The 20,371-nt window shown below is 36.7% G+C and overlaps 1 protein-coding gene across 1 annotated transcript; it reads left to right on the top strand.

Moving 5' to 3' along the window:
* On the top strand, positions 1-18,405 carry LOC117421941 (thyroid receptor-interacting protein 11-like; the record flags this gene model as incomplete). Its single annotated transcript, XM_058987530.1, is given in 21 exon segments — positions 1-21; positions 1,909-1,970; positions 2,101-2,211; positions 2,936-3,211; positions 3,574-3,642; positions 3,770-3,935; positions 4,285-4,629; positions 4,739-4,779; positions 5,857-5,949; positions 6,140-6,358; positions 6,642-9,680; positions 9,817-9,957; positions 10,235-10,428; positions 10,799-10,962; positions 11,125-11,228; positions 11,956-12,055; positions 12,698-12,779; positions 13,088-13,202; positions 14,043-14,159; positions 14,326-14,461; positions 14,789-18,405. Coding segments are annotated over 21 exon segments (5,810 nt in total), but the record flags the coding sequence as incomplete, so codon positions are not given.
* Positions 18,406-20,371: the final 1,966 nt, after the last annotated feature.

The raw sequence follows: 20,371 nt of genomic DNA, 5'->3' as shown, positions 1-20,371 counted from the left end.
AGGGTACGGAAGAAGTTGGAGGTATGTATTTCTGTTTGGCTGCTTAAGAAAATGTACTTACAGCCTTCAAGAAAATCCATAGCAATTTAATGTAAATATTATAAACTGCATGCAAGATGTTCATATAGTGCAGGACCAACTGGGATGTGCACATGGTGTCACATATGGATGCACAGTCAAGTACAAAACTAACACAAAACAGAACCGGTAATGGTACTAATGACAAGACATGCTTTTGACATGTTGTACCGTATTGTTAATGTTAAAACAACAAACTTGTTGATTTAAAGACTGTATTCCAATTTAAAAAATGCTTTATTTAAAGAAACAGATACTGTATGCAACAGTGTGAATTAAATATATGAATACCCCTAAACAAAAATGTAACGACTCAACGTTGCACTCAGAAAAGAAAGACGAGCTTTCTAATTGATTAATAACTAGCACCCAATAAGAGTATACACACCAATAAACCTGGAATACCATTAAGTACCCTGAAGTACAGTAGTCCCCCCTGTTTATTTATATTAATGTAACCTGTGCATTTACAGCTCACACAAGTCTTAAGTTTCAAAATATTTCAAACATAAAAGTGATTCTAAGATGGGTGCATTTTGTTTGACAATGACTGCCTTTCAAGCATACAAAATTCTGTCGGTCAGGATGATTGTCATACCTTGATCCATTTCAAAGAGCTTTGAATTTGTTATAGCCTGACCTATTTACTTGTCATCTTAAATATTGAACTTTGCACCTTGTATTGTATCTGTACTATATCTGCTCAGTTTTAACTATTTCCAACTATTTTTTTTTTCACGACTCATCTGTGCCTGTCAAAGTAACAGAGTCATGGCCTTAATTACAAACAGACCTTTCCGTCAGCAAGCACCTTGACCAAAGCTAGTGGAGAGCTGCTTCAGGATGTAAATCCCTAAAGAACATGCCCACTGTTGTTTACTTGATACAGATAAACTTGATACACTTGCCTTTTAAAACGGTGAAAATATTATAAGAAGTAACATAGCGGTAACACAGAAAAGCAACGCAGCTGATAGATAGAGTAAACATTGTCTGTCTGATTAAGATCAAGCTGCGTTATAGGGAACTTTGATCTTTTTGGGTTCCAAATATTCAGTGAGTCATGAGAATACTCAGCGAGTGGGGCAGCAAGTTCAAATAATCATGTATTGTTTGGGATGGTAATTTGTTATAGGTCTGCCTTGAGAATACACTCTTGAATATTGGAAGTCTGACATAATTTAGGCTTACTACATTGACTGTTAACCATAACCCATCAAGCATATTCTTTTATTATTACACTAATTTTGTTAGGGTGTTCACTGTTCATGTTATTTTGCTTCTCAGGGAATTATGTTATTTGGTAGGGAAAGCAGGGTCGTGTTATCTTTGTTTGCTGTACTGTAGATGTGGATGATCTGTGGGATTATCCAGTTATGTACAAGGCCAAGATACTGCACTTGGCAGTTGGATGATAATGGCCTTGGCTACTCTGAAATAAACTTCCACTTTCTGCTTTCTGGAATGTGTAGTATTTTAAACCAGCTGGTAAAACCAGGGCCAGCCAGCATGCTTTACATATGTATTGAGCTCTTAATGCAGCTGTTTGCATATCCTGCTTTTAGAACACTACACAATACTTCAATGTACAATACACATTCAAGATTTCGATTAGTTTGGATTTTAGTGATATTACCAACATATCAACAAAAAAAAGCAGTTTTCATTTAAAAAAAGGAGCTGGGGGTAATTTTCAAAAATGTTGTCACCTAGTTTTTACAGCATTACATTTCTTAGCATTATGCAACCAATACATTTTTGTCTTGACATTTTTGGACAATCTGTTTATCAAACATCTTTTAATTGGCTAAATATTTTTTCTTTCCACAGATGCTGCCACTGAACTGCAACATAAAGAGCTGGAAGCAGCCTACATCACACAGAAATCAGAGGTCAGTGTAAACCTTTTTTTTTTTTTTTAATTAGATTGTTTTTACATGCAAACCTCCTACTAGTTCATAGTTGCAGACAACTGTCATTTATGTTTATTGATTAGTTTGTACCATCTTTTTTTTTCCCCAGTATGAACGATTGAAAAAAATCCACATGGAGCTAGAGGAGAAGCATGAAGCCGCAGAGATCCAGATAAAACAACAGTCTTCTGAGTACAGGGGTCAATTACAGCAGAAAGAGGTATTTATTTACAACCCTGGCACAGGACCTGACAGTGAACATTATTGGTTTTAGGTAAAATCACTTGGCAACTTTGAACTGCTGGTGTGAAAAAATAACTTTTCAAAATTTAGATATTGTTTGTTTTCTCTACCTGCTAAGTTTCATTGCTCCATGAAGGACTTTTCCAAAAAAGCAGCTGCTCAAAACAGCCACGTAACTTTACAATGACCTCATATTCAGTATGTAAATTAATTTGTTAAAAGTTATATAGCAATCTTCAACTAAAAAGTCAGTTTGGAAATGTGACAGTTGTTTTAAAAGTTGATTGGTTGTTTTAAAAGTTGATTTAGCACGCATTGTTTCTGAGGGGTAATATTTTATTGGTTAAATTTTAAATTTGAATCCCAGTAATAGCAGGAGTTTGAACCCCACTCACATTTGCAGTCAGTTCTAGTATGGTGTTTGATTCTTTTTTTTTCTCTAGGAGGATGAAGACCAGAGCTAACAAGTAATTGATACTTATATATATATATATATATAGAGAGAGAGAGAGAGAGAGAGAGAGTATATATATATATATAGATGTGTGTATATATATATATATATATATATATATATATATATAGATGTGTGTATATATATATATATATATATATATATATATATATATATATATAGATGTGTATATATATATATATATGTGTGTGTGTGTGTAATTTTTTTTTTTTTAATTTGCTTTTAGGTGGAGATAAGCCACCTGAAAGCCAGGCAGAATACCCTGCAGGATCAGCTGCACAAACTGCAGACAGTTGCACAGTCTGCTCAAGGCGATGCTGCCATATTACCTGCCACCTCCACGTCCACCTCCTTTCTTTCTAGGGATAGACTTCATCCAAGCTTTCAGAACGATGACATGGACTTTGGAGATGTGATCTGGTCTCAGCAGGAGATCAACCGCTTGTCCAATGAGGTGTCCAAACTCCAGGCAGAAGTCGCTCACTGGAGGACTCTGTCACAGGTCAGTTTTACCATTTTCTTTGTAATGTCACATGAATGTGTTTACTATTACGGGCATTTATTGATTTAAAGGTGATTTGTATGCTACTTATATACTAGACAATCTCTACTCTAACTTTAACATTTTTAAGTCAAGAGTAATAAAAAAAGTGTTCTGCATGCTAACAGCAGAGGGCACTCTTACACCAAACGCATACTATTTGTTTGGGCCAAATTTCTAGGTTTTTACTTTGCACCAACTTGACTAAAAATGGTAAATCTGGTGCCAAGTCTTAATATTGATTAGTTTGTTGATGTAAGAAAAGAGAGATTTGAATTTTTTGATGTCATTAGTAACACAAAGCTTTTCTTTATTTGATTTAGACCTTTAAAACTCAAGGGGCAGTCAGTACTGACCAGGGTGAGATCTACAAGCTGCAAAAAACTATTAAGGTAAGCAGTTTATTTGAGGTGCTTATGAAATACTTTTTTTTTTTTTTGATGCCTCTTAGAATATTTGTTATCGAGCCCTTAGTTGAACCACACAAATACCTTGTATGTATTTATTTTATTATACCAGGAGTTAAAAGAAACTATGAGCCAGGAAATTGATGAACACCAGCATGAGCTCTCAGCATTGCAAGATGCACACAGGCATAAACTGTCAGAGATGACATGCCGGCATCGGGAGGAACTTGCCGAGTATGAAGAGAGAATTGAAGAGTTGGAGGAGCAGTTACAGCCAGGTGAAAACAAAACTTTCAATTACATTTTTAATGCTATGTTTCCATCAACCACATGGGGACAAGGTGAAAGTTCTTTGATAGAGCCTAATTACTGTTGTGGAAATTGCAGTAGAAGCGATCGTTAAACTTCAAACTAATGAAAAACCTGCAATAGTAGTCAGTCAGGAAAGCTGGTGAAGACATTTATAAATTGAAATTATAGGCAAGCTTTTAATGCTGTGACATTCTACAGTTTAAGGCCTAGTAAGACAAATGTGATTTATTTATTTTTATCTGCTTTTTGTATTTAAGTGTAGCTTACCATCTAGAGATAAAACCTGTGCTTCTCTTAATTCCTTATCAATTTCAGGTGGCTCCAGTGCAGGGACCCCCGAACATTTCAAAGCCTCAGAGCAGCAGCAGACAATTCGAGCCATGGAGATTGAATTGACTTCCAGAAAACAGAGCGCAGAAGAACTGGAGCACAAGATAAAAGAGATGACTGAAAGCCTCATCGTTGCTGAGCAGGAGCGTGTCGCCTTGCTTCAAGAAAAGGAAGATGCTCAGTCTGAGACAGATACATTAATGCAGACTTACAAAAGGCTGCAGAACACTGTAGATGAGCTTCAGACCAGAGTGGATGATCAAACGGAAAAATCTATGCAAAAATCACATCTGGAAAATGAGATTAATGGCTTGAAAAAAGCATTAGTAGGTAGGGTGCCTGTGACAGTTGTTTTTTGTTTTGTTTTTTTTAAATATAGTTTTTAAAATGTACACCAAGTTGCCTAAAACCTTTTTTTTTTATAATTATTATTTTGCAGCTGCAGAAAAGGAAATAACAAGGCTGAAAAATCTAAATCAGGTATGTTACATTAATATTGTAGAAATAAGGGGCTCACGAGTGGCGCATCTGGTAAAAGCGCTCCGAGTGGAGTGCAGGATGCGCCCTATTGCCTGGAGGTCGCTGGTTCCAGGCTATTCTATTGCCGACCGTAGACGGGAGCTCCCAGGGAGGAGTGCACAATTGGCCGCGCGCCACTTGGGGGGGGGGGGGGGGGGGGGGGGGCGGGCCTGGGGGCCTTAGGTCGGCCAGGTTGTCCTCGGCTCACTGCGCACCAGTGACCCCTGTAGTCTGGCCGGGCGCCTATAAGCTGCCCAGAAGGGCTGCATTGTCCTCAGACGCTGTAGCTCTGAGGTGGCTGCACGGTGAGTCTGCAGTGTGAAAAAAAGCGATTGGCTGTCGGCACACACTTCGGAGGACAGTGTGTGTTCGTCTTCACCGCTCCCATGTCAGCGCGGGGTGGTAGCGGTGAGCTGAGCCTAAAAATAACTGGATATTCCAAATTGGGAGAAAATAATAAAATAAATGGCGATTTACTAAATTAAAAAAAATATATAAGAAAATTGTAGAAATATGTATTTTTTTGCATGATATGTTTAGTAAGAGAAACATTCACTAAGACTCTAGCTTGCATCTCTGCAGTGGTTAAAAAAAGGGTGAATTGTTGCCAAGCAAGAATGTTGAGCTGTATTGAACATTTTAGCCACGACACCAGTAAGACACCTGCTCTTTTATTTATTTATTTATTTATTTATTTATTTATTTATTTTTTTAAGTTGCATTTTTCAATTCCACAGAGTAGACAAGTCCTTAGTTTTGTGGCTTTGCTAGCAGCTATACTTGTAGTACCTGGTTGTCCGTCTAAACATTGAATAGGTCAACCATAACTTTTTCTGGGTTATGACAATATCAGAATTCAAGTTTATAATAGTGAAAATGGATTTGATTTATTAGGTTATTAAACACCATTTTAATTCTGAATCTGTGTAAATAACTATTTAGAGAATCCATTTGTAAAACAAAAAAATAAATATACTTTTTTTAAACCATCTCTTTAAACTGTAGAAATGTGTACACTATTTAATTTTTTTTTTTCAGTCCAAAGCTGAAGTAGAACATGCAGACATTTTAGAATTGAATACAATAATTACGACCTTGAAGGAAGAAAAGGAACAGATAGAGAAAGAAAAGGTATGTGCTGTCAAAAAACTAGTACTTTTGTTTTACTGTTTTTAAAAGTTAAGTGTAATATTGTAGTTGTGTGTTTTTAAATATTAACAAACTGACTGTCTATTACAATTAACACCAATAGTATACTATATTAGAAGTAGTCAATTATATTTCCTAATATTTTATACAGAAATGTGTGTTCTTTTTTTAGACAATTCTGAAGGAACAGCTTGAAAACATAAAACCTCAGCAAACGGTTGAGGACAATGCTGGAATTAATGAAGAACTTGGAGCAGAGTTATTGGAAGTGAAAGAACTGAGTGAAAAACTGCAAGAAAAAGAGAGACTGTTGGCAGACTGCACCATGGAAAGGGACACACTGATGGCAGAAGTAGAAGAATTAGATAAACAGAACCAAGAGGCAACTCGGGTAAGTTGCATACAACTTCAGGATAAAGTTTCATTCACATAAAGTAATCATTGATTTCTGCAGTTAGGAATTAAGAATATTTATGTCTGGAATTCTTAACCCAGAGTTTTTATGTTTGTTTTTAGTGTTAAAAAGGCATGTCCTGAGGAGACCTAAAACTGTGTATGATTAGCAAGAAATTGTTTTGTTATAGTATACACATATGATAGTTAGTGATCCTGAGTTAGTTCTAAGGGTTCATTTTTTAGAATTGTTTCACAACTGAACTGTTTTAATATTTCAGCACCTGATTTCAATCAAGGATCAGCTGGTGCAACAACGTAAAGCGGCTGATATCACCATAGATCGATTACAATCAGAACTGGAGAGCACTAGAAAGGATCTGGTCAAACGTGAGTCACAACACAAGACAATGCAAAAGGAGGTAGAGTCACAGCGTGAAAAACTGAGCCAGAGTGCGTTCACCCTCAATGATATGCACATGAGTAAACAGCAAATCCAGGAAACCATGAAGGACCTCAAACAGCAACTGGGGAAAGCTCAAGAGCGCAGCACAGATTTTAAGAAGGAGAACTCTGAGCTGAAGGAACAGCTGCAGAAAGCTGAAGAGGAGCTTTCTGCAGCCAAGCTGGAGTTATCAAAGTCTGGTGACAGCACTTCAGACAGTGGACAGCAGGAGCAGCTACTTGAACAAAAGGAAAGAGAAATTTCTAAATTGAGGCGAGAAATTTTAGAAAGCAAAAACTTGCATGAAAAAGTACTGGCTACAAATTATGAGCTCAAAATGGAAGTTAAAAAGCTGCAAGTAGATTACAAGAATGCTGAAGGGAGTCTAGAAGTTGTGAATCAGCAGCTTAGAGATGCACAGTCTGTTAAAGACAAGGTCACCATGGAAAAAGACACTAGGCTGGAAGCTTTAAGAATGGAAAAGGTACAATTGGAAACTGAACTGAACCATACTGAAAAGAGGTTAATGGAACAGGCTAAACAATATCGGCAAACTATTGAGGAGCTTACAAGGGCACGGAATATGGATGCCTCTGCCTTACAAACAGAGCATGAGCGCCTGGTTAAATTGAACCAGCAGAAGGACTTGGAGATATCAGAGCTAAAACAAAGCATTGAGCAAATGGAAGCTGACCACCAAGAAACTAAAGAGATGCTGACGTCTAGCTTATCTGGACAGAAACAGCTGACAGAGTTAATCAAAGAGAAGGATGTGTTTATGGAAAAGTTTAAAGAAAGGGTGACAGAATCTCAAAAGGAACTGGAGAAGTGTGCCAAGGCAACTAAAGAATGTGAGGTCCTTAAGCATGCCCTTGAAGAAAAAGATAAACAGCTTGCTGTGATGAAAGAAGAAAACAGTCACCTCAAAGAGGAAATAGATCGTCTGAAGGACCAGCAGAGTAGACCCCAATCAATTGCTGAGCCCAAAACTCTGGATATAATAACAGAACTGGAGACTGAGATCGCACAACTCAAAACAAAAAAGGATGGCTTAGAAGATGAGATAACGGCTCTAAAGAAGACAATGAAGGAGCAAAAAGGAAGCTTTCATGATTCCTTGCAGGAACAAGAAAGGGAGCTGGATCAGGCCAAAACAATGACTTTTACATATGAGAAACTCATCTTGGAGAAAGATAAGGAGATTGTTAGCCTTCAGGAGTCCATAGATCAGATCAAGATGCAGTTTCAGAGGGAAATGCAAGTAATCCACACTGATTCAGTTATTCTGCAGGAAGATAAGAGTGAGTCGTTGAACCGGGAGAATGGGAATGAGAAACATGATTTGTCCAAAGTTGAGATTGACAGACTGGTCAATGGGATGAAGGAAAAAGAAATAGAGATTAATCTTCTTAATGAGAAGAACTTGTCCTTGACCAAACAGTTGGATCAGCTGGTTGGCTCAAAAGATGAAGTTGGTAAACTTACTCTCATCATCCAGCAGAAGGACTTGGAGATACAAGCTCTTCATGCAAGGGTCACCTCTGGAACCTACACGCAAGATGTTATCTATCTGCAACAACAGATACAAGCTTATGCAGTGGAAAGAGAACAAGTATTGGCAGTGTTGAATGAGAAGACCAGAGAGAATAGTCAGCTGAAGTCTGAATATCATAGACTCATGGACATTGTAGCTGCCAAAGAAACTGCCCTTCTGAAGCTCCAAGAAGAAAATCAGAAGATGTCTAGCATGAATGATATTGGAAGCCAAGATATGGTGCGAGAGACTATCCAAAACCTTTCAAGAATCATCAGGGAAAAAGACATTGAGATAGATGCCTTGACACAGAAATGCCAAACCTTGTTGACAGTCCTTCAAACTTCCAATAGCGGTCCGGGCAGCGAATCAAGTGGTGTGAGCAGTAATCAGTTTGAAGAGCTTCTCCAGGAACGGGACAATTTAAAACAGCAGGTGAAGAAGATGGAGGAATGGAAGCAGCAGGTTATTACCACCGTCAAGAACATGCAACATGAGTCGGCTCAGCTCCAGGAAGAGCTTATCAAACTACAAAGCCAGGTCTCATCCGAAAACGACTGCAACTCTAAACTGTCTGTCCATTATAACAGCTTGATCCAGGGTTATGAGCAGAAGGAGAAGAAGCTAGGTAGTCTAAGTCAGGAGCTTGCTCAGGTTCAGCAAAGTATCAGTCAGCTTAGCAGCACCAAGGACTTCCTACTTGAAAAACTAGGCCTAGATCTAGTGGTGAACATTCCAGAAGTAATAACTCCTTTAATGACAGCTACTCCATCCGAAGGTACAATTCTGGAAGAGAATGAAGGACAGGTAAAAAGGCTGCATCTTGAGCTGGAACATTTGAGGAAAGTTATAGAGGAGAAAGATACAACTATAAGGACTCTTAAAGAAAATAACCATCGGTTGTCCAACTCTTTGGCTTCTACATCTGAAAGTGAAAAAAAAGGACAAGAAGCAGCAGCATCTGAGATCAAGCAGACAAAGGATAGACTCGATGTTCTTCAGAAATCTCTAAGAGAAAAAGACCTTCTTATCAAATCCAAAGGTGACCAGCTGAATCCTTTGACTGAAAGTCTGAGAAACAAGGAAAATGACAATGAAGTGTTGAAACAAGCAGTGACCAATCTCAAAGAAAGAACGTTGATTTTGGAAATGGACATTCACAAGCTAAAAGAGGAGAATGACCAAATAATGGTGAGATCCAGAGAGAAAGAGACTGAGTTCAGAGCATTGCAGGAGACAAACATGCAGTTTTCCATGCTTTTGAGGGAGAAAGAGTTTGAGTCAAATTCCATGAGGGAAAAGGCATCTGCCTTGGAGAAAATGCTGAAAGAAAGGGAGCAGGTTAGTAGCTTTGAACTGTAGATTTTGGGAACATTTCACTTTCATTCATTGCTTGAATAACCTGTTTCATTCAGTTTTAAATCAGAGCTTTGCTCTGGATATTTGTTTTAATAAACCCTTTGCAATCTCTTAACAGGGTAAATCAGGTGAATTAAACCAGTTGTTGAATGAGGTAAAGTCAATGCACGAAAAGGCAGTCAAATTCCAAAAAGAGAGAGACCAGATGATGCTAGCTCTAAAGCAGAAGCAGATGGAAACAAGTGCTATTCAGAATGAGGTGAACATTTTTCATAATTATTGTAAACCAACCCAGATACCTTGTGAACGGAATAATACTGTAGATCAGCATGCCTAACTGTGATGATTATGCTCTGTGGAACCTTTTCAGTGTCCAAGACTAACACCCTTGTTATGTTATAGTATTTACCAATTTTACCAATGACTAAAGTCAGCTTTGTTGCTGAAACTGAGTATGTGACACACATTCATACAGATTTGAATATTAAGTAAAGGTTTAACAAGCTGAGTATCAAAGGCATGAACTGTGATCTCAGATGCAGCACTTGCGTGACAAGGAGCAGCGGCTAGCACAGGAGCTGGATCGTCTGCGTAATCACCTGATCGAGATGGAGGATTCATACACCCGGGAGGCTGTTGCTGCAGGGGACCGAGAGACAGAATTGAGGAGGAAGGTCACGGCCCTACAAGAAAAGCTAGACTCCTCCTCCACTGCTGTGGAAAGTGCAAGGTATACATGCAGCTGTAGCAAACAAACTGTGTGGCACTGTTTATCGTTTTCTCACTCAATTCTGGAGAGATACATGCAGGTTGGTAGCAACCAAATTCAATAAAGCAATTAATGGTAATGAATGGATTTGTCAAATTTGGTCTCTTGTCAAGGTTTTGAAAAGTTACCATCATGTTGGTAACTTAAAAGATGCACAAAGAGAGCTTTATATAATGAAAAACACAGAATATGGAAGAAAATAAACTTTTTGTTGGAGAGGAAATCAAGAAGACTCTTAGGTATATAAAGTTGAATTTGTTTTTTTTGTATGTGTGTGCAAATATGTATATCTTATGCTGTGTTTTTTATTTTTTATGTTATTTTATTTTAGCCACCAAGCAAGTATGCAAGTGGAATCATTACAGGAGCAACTGAACACTGTTGTGCGTCAGAGAGATGAAACCTTAATACAGTTGAACATGTCACAAGAGCAAGTGAAACAGTATGCAGTGTCACTCTCCAACCTGCAGATGGTGCTAGAACAATTCCAACAAGGTGAGTCAAGACAAGAGATGGCAGATGTGTTGAAAGAATGTTGAAAAAACAAACTTTATAAACCTATTGTATCATTTTCAAACTAGAACTGATACATTTTAGCATGTAGTTTTAAATACAAATATGAACAAATTATAATTGAGTCTTGTTTTCTTATTCTAGAGGAGAAAGCCATGTATTCAGCAGAACTGGAGAAGCACAAGAAGGAAAAGGCAGAGTGGAAGAGGAAAGCAGAAAAACTGGGGGACAGAGTGTCAAGCCTGCAGGTATGTTCCTCTGCCTGAGAAAGAATCCTAAAGAAATATCAGACACATAGCAATGTGCAAAGTTAACTGAACCAGGAAAAATACCTCTGCATTAATGATTTTCCACTTACAATGTTAAAGGAAATAACAGGGTGATCAAATCTTGAACCAAACATAGTAAAAAGAACCACACTTCTGTTGAACATTCATAATAATAAATGTTTTAATATACTTGTTCTGACATGTTAGATATATGTGGCTCTAAGCACTTCCACAGCTGGGTTTTGTTAGAGCATTTTACAGCACTGGAGAATCCACGTGCATTGAATCCAGCACTTATTTTTTTCAGTTAATCCTGTGATAACCAAGGATAAGTGGTTGATTCAATCCAAGGTCATTCTCCAGTGCTGTAAAACACTTAACAAAATCTATCTGTGGCTTACCCCAGTGGGGTATAGGTTGATCAAACCAACCCCTTAGTCTGCCATAATTGCCTTTTTTTATCCTAATATCTTCCATCTGAAGCATAAATAATCCTGATGTGTTTTTGAGTCATTATCATACTGAAATATTCTTAACATGTGGCTGTTTGGAATCAGTTCAGTTTGGCAAAATGGTCTACTTTAGTTCAGACAACTTTCATGGAATCGTTACTACAGAATATTTTTTTATTATTTATTATGTTTTACCTTTCTTGTCAACAATCAAGACATACTGTTTTTTAAATATCCTCTCCTCCAACTCTCAGACGAATCTGGATGAAGCCAATACAGCCCTGGAATCTGCATCAAGACTCACTGATCAGCTGGACTTGAAAGAAGAGCAAATTGAGGAATTAAATAGACAAGGTGAGGTGCTACATCTCTGAAACACAGGCATTCAGTCTGGCTGACAATGCTCAATTAACCTGTTTTAATTTCCTTGGAATGGAAAGCAGACTGGAATTAACAAAACCTCCAATGTCTATGCCAGGGTTAATGGAGTAGGCACCTGTAGGTATAATTCAATCCTGGCTTTGGTGTGCTGGAAAGTTGTTGCATGAGGCACCAAAAGCCTTTGCTTTTGATACAATGCTTTTACTGTTAACGTATCACAATTTCACAGGCTGTACTAAATTATAGCCTCCGATTTAATTACCTTCAGATAAATTCCTAGACATGATCTCGCTGGCCAGTAGTATTAATTTAGGTTCTTACTATTCTTGATGCAAGAGGATGGAATGCCAGACATGTATTTTTTATAATGCTGCCTTAAATGGTTAAACACATCTGATTTTTGGAGTTGTAAATGTCTGAGTTATTGGTATCAAAAGCCAGGCTCATAGATTAGAAACTTGCTGGCTTTGGCAGCCTTTTATGAAAATTTGTAAACCCATTAGTGCATATTTATATTACTAATGAGAAACATTTGAATTTGATTTGAATGGAATGTTAATGGATGCAAACAATGTTTAACTAATGCACGAGAAACTTACTGTGTTTGTTATATAGTGGGCCTTAGACAGGAGATGCTGGAAGATGCTCAGAATAAGCTTATGAATCTTGTGAACAGTACTGAAGGGAAAGTAGACAAGTAAGTATAGAATTTACTCCTAAAATGCAGTCCTGAAAGAATTAATTTCACCAAAAGACAAATTAACCAGAGCTTGCATGTTACCAGGAAGCACTTTTTGTTAAATTAGTTGTCAAATAATATAAAATGCTGTAGTGAGCAAGCTGACGGTCATTTCCACTACATGGTGGTAACGTAATGTAAAAATGTGTTCCTTTTTTTACCCTATATACTAGTTCTCTAATAGTTGCACTTAACTTTCTTTACATTCTTACAGAACTTTAAAATTGTCTGTGGTTGCTTAATCACACTTCATGCACTTTTTCTAGAGTCCTAATGAGGAACTTGTTTGTTGGTCACTTTCATACTCCAAAGAACAAGCAACAGGAGGTTCTCAGGTTAATGGGAAGTGTGTTGGGACTCCAGAAAGAAGAGATGGATGAGGTAGGATTCACAATTAAATAAATACAAAAATCTCGTTAACGGTCTCTATCTTTCTTACAGCAGTACACTTTGAATGTGAAAGGCACCGTAACAACCATTGTTCCTGAACATACTGTAGTTCTATATTTGTAATTGTTCTGAATTTGTATAACTTGAATGTCATTGTTGACTGTGGTTATTCAATCCCGTCAGACCATGATTGTTAAATCATGTAAAATGTGTAAGCAGGATTTGACTGTATATGTCATTTGTTTCCGATAGCTCGTTGCCTTGAATGACAGCCTATTGGGGCTATGTCAAGCGCCACTAATTAGCACTAATCGTGGACGATCTTAACTAAGGTGGCATTAGGTAGTCCTATATTAGTTCTAATCGGGGTCTGTGAAACCAGATGTTAATACAGTAAAATACAATGGAAAGATGTCTGCATGAGTCGGATTATTTATAGAACTGCATCTGTATTTAGCGTGGACGCTCTTAAGATCATTAACAGTCCTCAGTTTATTAAACCTGAATAGTACAGTAAGTCATTTAAAGTGATGTTTAATTATTATATTGTACATGTGCAGAGTCAGGCAATTATTGAAGTAGTTGCTTTTCCAAGATTCAACAGTTGGCAGGAACAATGGAAGTGTGTGCCAGCTGTTTTACAGAATTTCCCTGCAGCTGTTAAAGAAACACAGACTTTGAAATTAGTGGTAAATTCAGTTACACCTCATCTTAAGCTAGAATATTATATTTAACTGCTGGATTTTCTTGAGCTTAACATTTTCCATTAATGATGTTTGCATCACGGCAATTTCCCTATATTCTCTTATATTGTGGTTTGTCTTTTCACAGCTGATGGAGGAAGGCCGTGGAGTTACTGGGTGGGTGTCTAGTTGGCTTGGTGGCCGAAGTGCTCAAAGTGTCCCGAACACACCTCTGAGACCAGGGCATGCATCCATTTTAAACAATGTGAGTCTTAACACAAGTTGTTTTCTTTTTGTTTTTTTTGTTTTTTGTTTTTTTGTATTGATGCCAAAGCAAGTGCTGCACATGAAGTGTTACATTTGCTTGAGTTAACAGTGTAATTGCAGTTTCATGACATTTTCTGAAGAAAAATACTTGTTTTCTGTTCCAGTCTTTCTCAGAGTTGTTTGTAAAGTTTTTGGAAGTAGAGTCGAGGCCACCACCGAAGCTGCCTGTGTATGACATGAAGCCTTTGAGTGCACCACCACCTGGCAAGCATTCCAGCAGCACAGCAGCCAATGCCACAGGTAAACTGCTTAGTACAGCAACACCTGCCACAGAAAGTGCAACATTAACTGTAGACAATGTCAATCTCTGACTAAAAACCATAATGATAACCAGGTAGTAAAAAGTAATGATTTTAGAGTCGATTATTGCTTGGCAAAGGTAGCTAGACTGAAGGCAACAAATGCATTGGGCATGTTCAGGTATTTTTGTTCTGTATATAAAGTTTTATTTTTTAAATGTCACAGATGAAATATATATATTGAAATAAATGCAAAATCATGATTTCATAGTTTTGATCTATAAGACTGTTGGTAGTATAATGTTAAGCTTGTGGTAATTTTCTCCAGGTCTTCCTGGAGCAAACAAAAGGATAGACTTCAATCCCTTTTTGGCCCCACGTTCAGCCGCTGTGCCTCTCATGACAACAGCAGCCCCTGGAGCAGGTGGGACCGGCCATCTTCTCATGAAGCCCATCTCTGATGCCTTGCCTACATTCACACCTTTACCTGTGTCTTCTGATGCCAGTGCTGGGGCAGTGCTGAAGGACCTCCTCAAACAGTGAATGACAACCATGCTCCCTTAAGCACTTTATAAGAGGAATGGACACTACAATACTTAAAACAAAAAAGGCCTTCCTTAAGTTATCAGAATCCAGAGTACTGTATGTGAATGCACCCTGTTTCCAAAAAATCACCACACTGTGATAAGGACTTCACTTGCAAATTTAATGTCCAAGTCATTGTTTGTTTAAAGGTTGTTCCCTGGTGGTTAGAGCCCATAATTCCTGGGTTCAAATCCTAGTTAGGTCACTACTTTAAATTGTAATCCCAAAGGTCTTTGTTTTTGTGTGCCTAAGTCACACTGTGATAGTATTTTTATGTAAGTTAATATTCAGCAACATATATGTAATATATATTCACATATACATATATATATATATATATATATATATATATATATATATATATATATATATATATGTGTATGTGTGTATATATATATATATATATATATATATATATATATATATATATATATATGTGTATATATATATATATATGTGTATATATATAATGTGGGATATTTATATTCTTTGGCACATGGCACGTCAAGGATTTGTAGGTTACCGCATCTGGTAAATCCATACAGACACTTTTCTTTAAAATCCTTTTGGTGGTTTGTAGGCAATTACAGCTACTTTACAAAGTGCATGTGGTATAAGCAGTAGTTAATATTTGAAACTTGATTTGAATATTATTACCAGATGCCCAACAATGAATTGTTAATGGAATCCTTTAAATATAAAGCACCGTTATGCCTCAACCATGGTATAGGTGGAAGAATTGAAGGTATTTCCTATTTTCAGTTGGCAGTGTTTCACAGAGCTTTAAGAATCTGGAAAAAACACACAGTCCATATGAGTATTTATCTGTGTGAAGTGTTGGCAGCAAAGATTATAAATGAAAAATATCATGACCACCCCCACTAGAAAGATGTAGATAATGTAGGTATAAACATGGCCAATGTAATTTTGTGTCTTCTGTAAATTTTGTAGTGATCAATAAAGAAGGATTCTACTTTGTACTGCAACTAAGTAATACTGGTTATTTAAACCTGTAAGAATGCAGTCTTTTTATTATTTCTAAATATACTGTCCACAGCAGTGTTTTTGCTGTAGTGCAAGCAGTATCTGTTTTCATATGGCTTTCTTGTGTTAAGTTCAGAAGAGGTTCAAATGGCCAGGTTTGTAGATAATGTATAGGAAACATCTCAGGCGATTTCCAGTGCGGATCTTTGTGCTTGCTTTGGTTTATTATGTATTTGGTACACCAGAACATAATTGGTAATGTCCCAATCCTTATTTTATCATTATTATTTAAATTTGTGCTAAATTGCACCCTCAATTTGTTGTTCTATTGTGGAACTCATTTGCGGTTATTGAGTGTTTGCTCACCAAGACACACGTGTTGCTTTATTAAATTGTTGGTTATTTTAAAGTTAATTAATGGCACTACACTTTACTACAATTATGCATTTATGTTCCCAAGAATTGTGTTCATTTTTGCTCACAGTTCTATGATGTTAGTGGCTGAAGGTATTAGGCAATCTTGGCACTGGAATCCTGCTTCTTAATCTAGGTAGACGTCCAGTTGCTTTTGGAAAATACTTTATTTATTTTATGCTGAATGGCTAAGGGGAAGGAAGACCACACAAAAACAAGCATTTTTGTTGATCTTATAAAGTTAATTACAACAAACCAAAAATAAATGTATGACTGCTGATTCAGATTGCAGGAAGTCTCTTACAGGGTTTTATACATGTAAACCGTAAGTAGCTGGTCATTGAATTGTGAGTTGATTCTTGGTATTCTAGGATCCTGTGTGTAATTAAGCATCCAACTGTTTTATTTCATGTTTCCAAACCATTTGCTCTGATGTGACAGATTATGTTATCGGGACTGGTTTTGTTTTTTGTTTTGTGTTCACAAAAACTATTTCTGTTTTTTTTTATAATACCATTGTTTGTTTTTCTTTATTGTTATTACTGGAAACTATATACAGTATTGTAAGGAACTTACCTAGGCATTAAAGACGAAAGCATACTTTACAGCGAATGTTAGTATGTTATGTTGGAGTAAGATCTTTTTCCACTTGAAATATAGCCATTTTCAGAGATCACGTTGCAGTCACTTATTTGTTAATTGCATTGACAAAGATCCACCTCTGGAATAATAGTGAAAACAAAGTAGAATGTCCACTGCAAACAAAATCCTAACTTGTTTTTCCAAGTTTTTTTTGTCCAAATGAGTACTTTGCAGAAAATGTATTTAAGCTGTGTTTGATGGAAAGAAAGTACATGCTCTTGGCACATTCCTATTCTGTCAGTTGCATTTACTAAGTTGCATGTTTAATACCAGTAATATTAAATGGAGGGTGACTGTTTGGAAAGCAGATATGATCTAAAAAAAAAAACCAAACACAAGGTCCCCATTTATAAAGGTCTGCATTAAATGTTTGTTAGATACAAGCAGCAAATATGTATAAAGAAAATTGCTTTGCATAGAAAGACAGTATATGGGATGAGAATTAAAATTTGCCTTTAAATTGTGTAAGGTGATATTACTGGAGGTTTTGGTAGTGTATTACAAGCAGCAGTGTACCTTATACTTTTATTTTTTTATACCTGGTACCACAATAAAGAACGCGCCTTTTAGAGGAACGTGTTTGTTTTGAGGCTGCACTGAAACTTCAATAACATAATTGTGAAACAAGTTTCAGAGGCTTCGGGACTTGACAACATTCAAGTTACTCTTTGTTTCACTACAGCTGCAGTACACCGTGCCTGACTAAGTGACTGGAAGTATACTATGCTGAAGTTGAATGTCGATAGTGTGTTACAACCCACTTTATTGGCACCGTTTTACAAATAGGGCCCATAGTAAGGGCTCATGTCTAACTTGCTGATGGCGAATCACAAAGATCTGTAGTGATCTAGCCTCGCAAGACTTTGATTTCACTTTTAAATCCCAACAAAGTATTAACATCTAACTTGAATACACGCAACACTGCTTACTTCTCTCCACTCATCCAGGCATAGTTCAATGCAGCTGATACAAAGAGTAGATTGTGCAGCCTCTGTAACTCCTTGTACAATAACTGGTTTCATGATGTTTCAAGGAAGAACTTGAGCTGACTCGAAGCAAATTCTTTTTTCTAGAAAAGTGACTGATTTATTAAGGTATTTTGGGCATCCAAAAATATACAATGAACAGTTCCAGTCCTAATAACACATTTATCGTTGTTGTATAATATAATTATAATATACAGAATGAATTGAACAGTGCATAATGCCATATGTAGTATGTATTAAGCTTCAGGTGTAATTATTGGGTGACAGTAGTACTGGAAAGCTGTAGAATCCTATATTAATATTTGTACATAAAATTAAAGCTTTTTTTTCCAGATTTCCACCCCACATTAATCTGTTTCAATTTCTCCAAGCATTTCTCTGGTGTTTAAGTTCATCTTTAACTAAACAATCAAAGGTCAGTGAGCCCTCCAAGCGATGTGGATATTTGAAACCAATGTAGTCAATTAAACGAATGAAACTAAACAAGATAAAAATGTAACAAATTGAAATAGCATCAGACAGCAAGAAGGCCCAAGAGGTCTGGGTGAAGTGAAAACAGAACCTCCGCTAAATGTTCTCGGCCACCTGAAGACCATAGGTTTATCTATAACATGCCCTGTATCAAATTAAATGGATCACGCTTTAGTTTTAAGGATCACTTTCTAAAACATCTATATACAGTGCTCCCCCTTTATAATGCTGTAGTCAGCATTGTTAAAGAGACTGTTCCACCTTATAGCAAGAATACTAGTGTTAGTGTAATGGCATTATGGGGCAAATGGGAGCCATGACCGTACCGCCTTATAACCTGTTCCGTAGTATAAAGGACTGCCTTATAAAGTGGGAGCACTGGATTACGATTTTAATAATTTGTTAGTGGTGGAATGTTGTGTTCTTAAGTAATTATAAAGTTGGTTACAAAGCTGTAGTTACATGTAATTATTAACCTGTATTGGTATATCCAAATGTATAGAACTCACTTTAAAACACATTGTAGATCTGTTTAATACTAAATCTTGTTAAAATGTTTGTTGAGGTTTTAATTATGAATCAACAATGCACAAAAGTCCCAGCACCTAAATTTAAATGCACACAAAACTATTGATTTTAACAGGAAGGAGACATTTTAGTCTGGGAAAACCAAGATGTCATTTCCTGCAGCATTTTCTTCTGCCTGCTCACCATCTGCATTTCATAAACATGTGCATCCCAGTTAAAATAATAATTTATTTAACCCAAGCCATAACTTAAGTAGAAGTGATTTTCTTCCTGGCAAAGGCTGGAGAGTGAAGGCAACATAAGGAAAGTTAAATCATATATTTAAAAAAAAAGCTTGATTGAGCTACTAATAGTTTCACCATACGTTGTATTTAAAATTCTCCAGGTTGATTTCTTTTTATTTTAGATATGAGTACAATCAGTACTGGTGATACAAAAAAAGGGTCATCCTCAATCTAATTGCAGGTGCAGAACAAGAAAGATTCACAGTACAACCCTTTTAATATAATTTCAAAGGTACTGTGCACAGAATGAAGACAATAACCAGAGTTGACTTGATCAGGAGTTCACCAAAACCTAGCAAAGTAAAGTAAGCATTAAAAAGTGTTTATACAACAAATATACCTGTTCTCTCTGTGGAAATCAAAATATTGTACAAGGTGATGCACTGATTTGCAATCAGTCTACTATAATGTACATATTATGCATTGTAATAATTAGACATAGTTATGTATGCTATGTGCTGTTTTATATAACATTTCAATACTGTAGGATAACTTACTTGCATGTATACTTGTATGTGATCTTATGTAAGTGGAAATCACTTGCCTGACTGATTAATCTTGTTGATATTAATGATAATATTATCAGGAGTGTCTCCATTGACGGCCATTATATTTTAGCTGTGATGTTTTAAGGTGATCATAAGAGGAGGGTGATATTAATTGGGTTTAATTGTATGTATAATGTATAATATGTCAATATATAAAGAAGAAAGTTTGTTTATCTGTCTTTTCCTTTATGCATTTGGACCCCGCAGGAGCCAGTGCAACCAAACTTTGCATGGCCTCCTCTTTCATCCAGGGGAAGGTCGAGGGCTAGATTTGGATCCAAAATTATGACCCCCGGGGGTACTTTGTTTACTAACCCCATTGCTGGATCACTACAGTAGCCATGTATCTCAAATTAAAGAAAGCCACAAAACCAAAAAATAAATAAAGAACAAATATGGCAAAAACCAAAAAAAAAAAAAGGGGGAAAGGGGTTTGAGCGCATTGTGTGGCACCCAAGATCGGTAGCTT

Source organism: Acipenser ruthenus, chromosome 15 (assembly GCF_902713425.1).
Source record: "Acipenser ruthenus chromosome 15, fAciRut3.2 maternal haplotype, whole genome shotgun sequence".
Classification (NCBI taxonomy): Eukaryota; Metazoa; Chordata; class Actinopteri; order Acipenseriformes; family Acipenseridae; genus Acipenser; species Acipenser ruthenus.
Note: the sequence above shows the minus strand (reverse complement) of the source record. Positions and strands in the feature narration are given on the sequence as shown.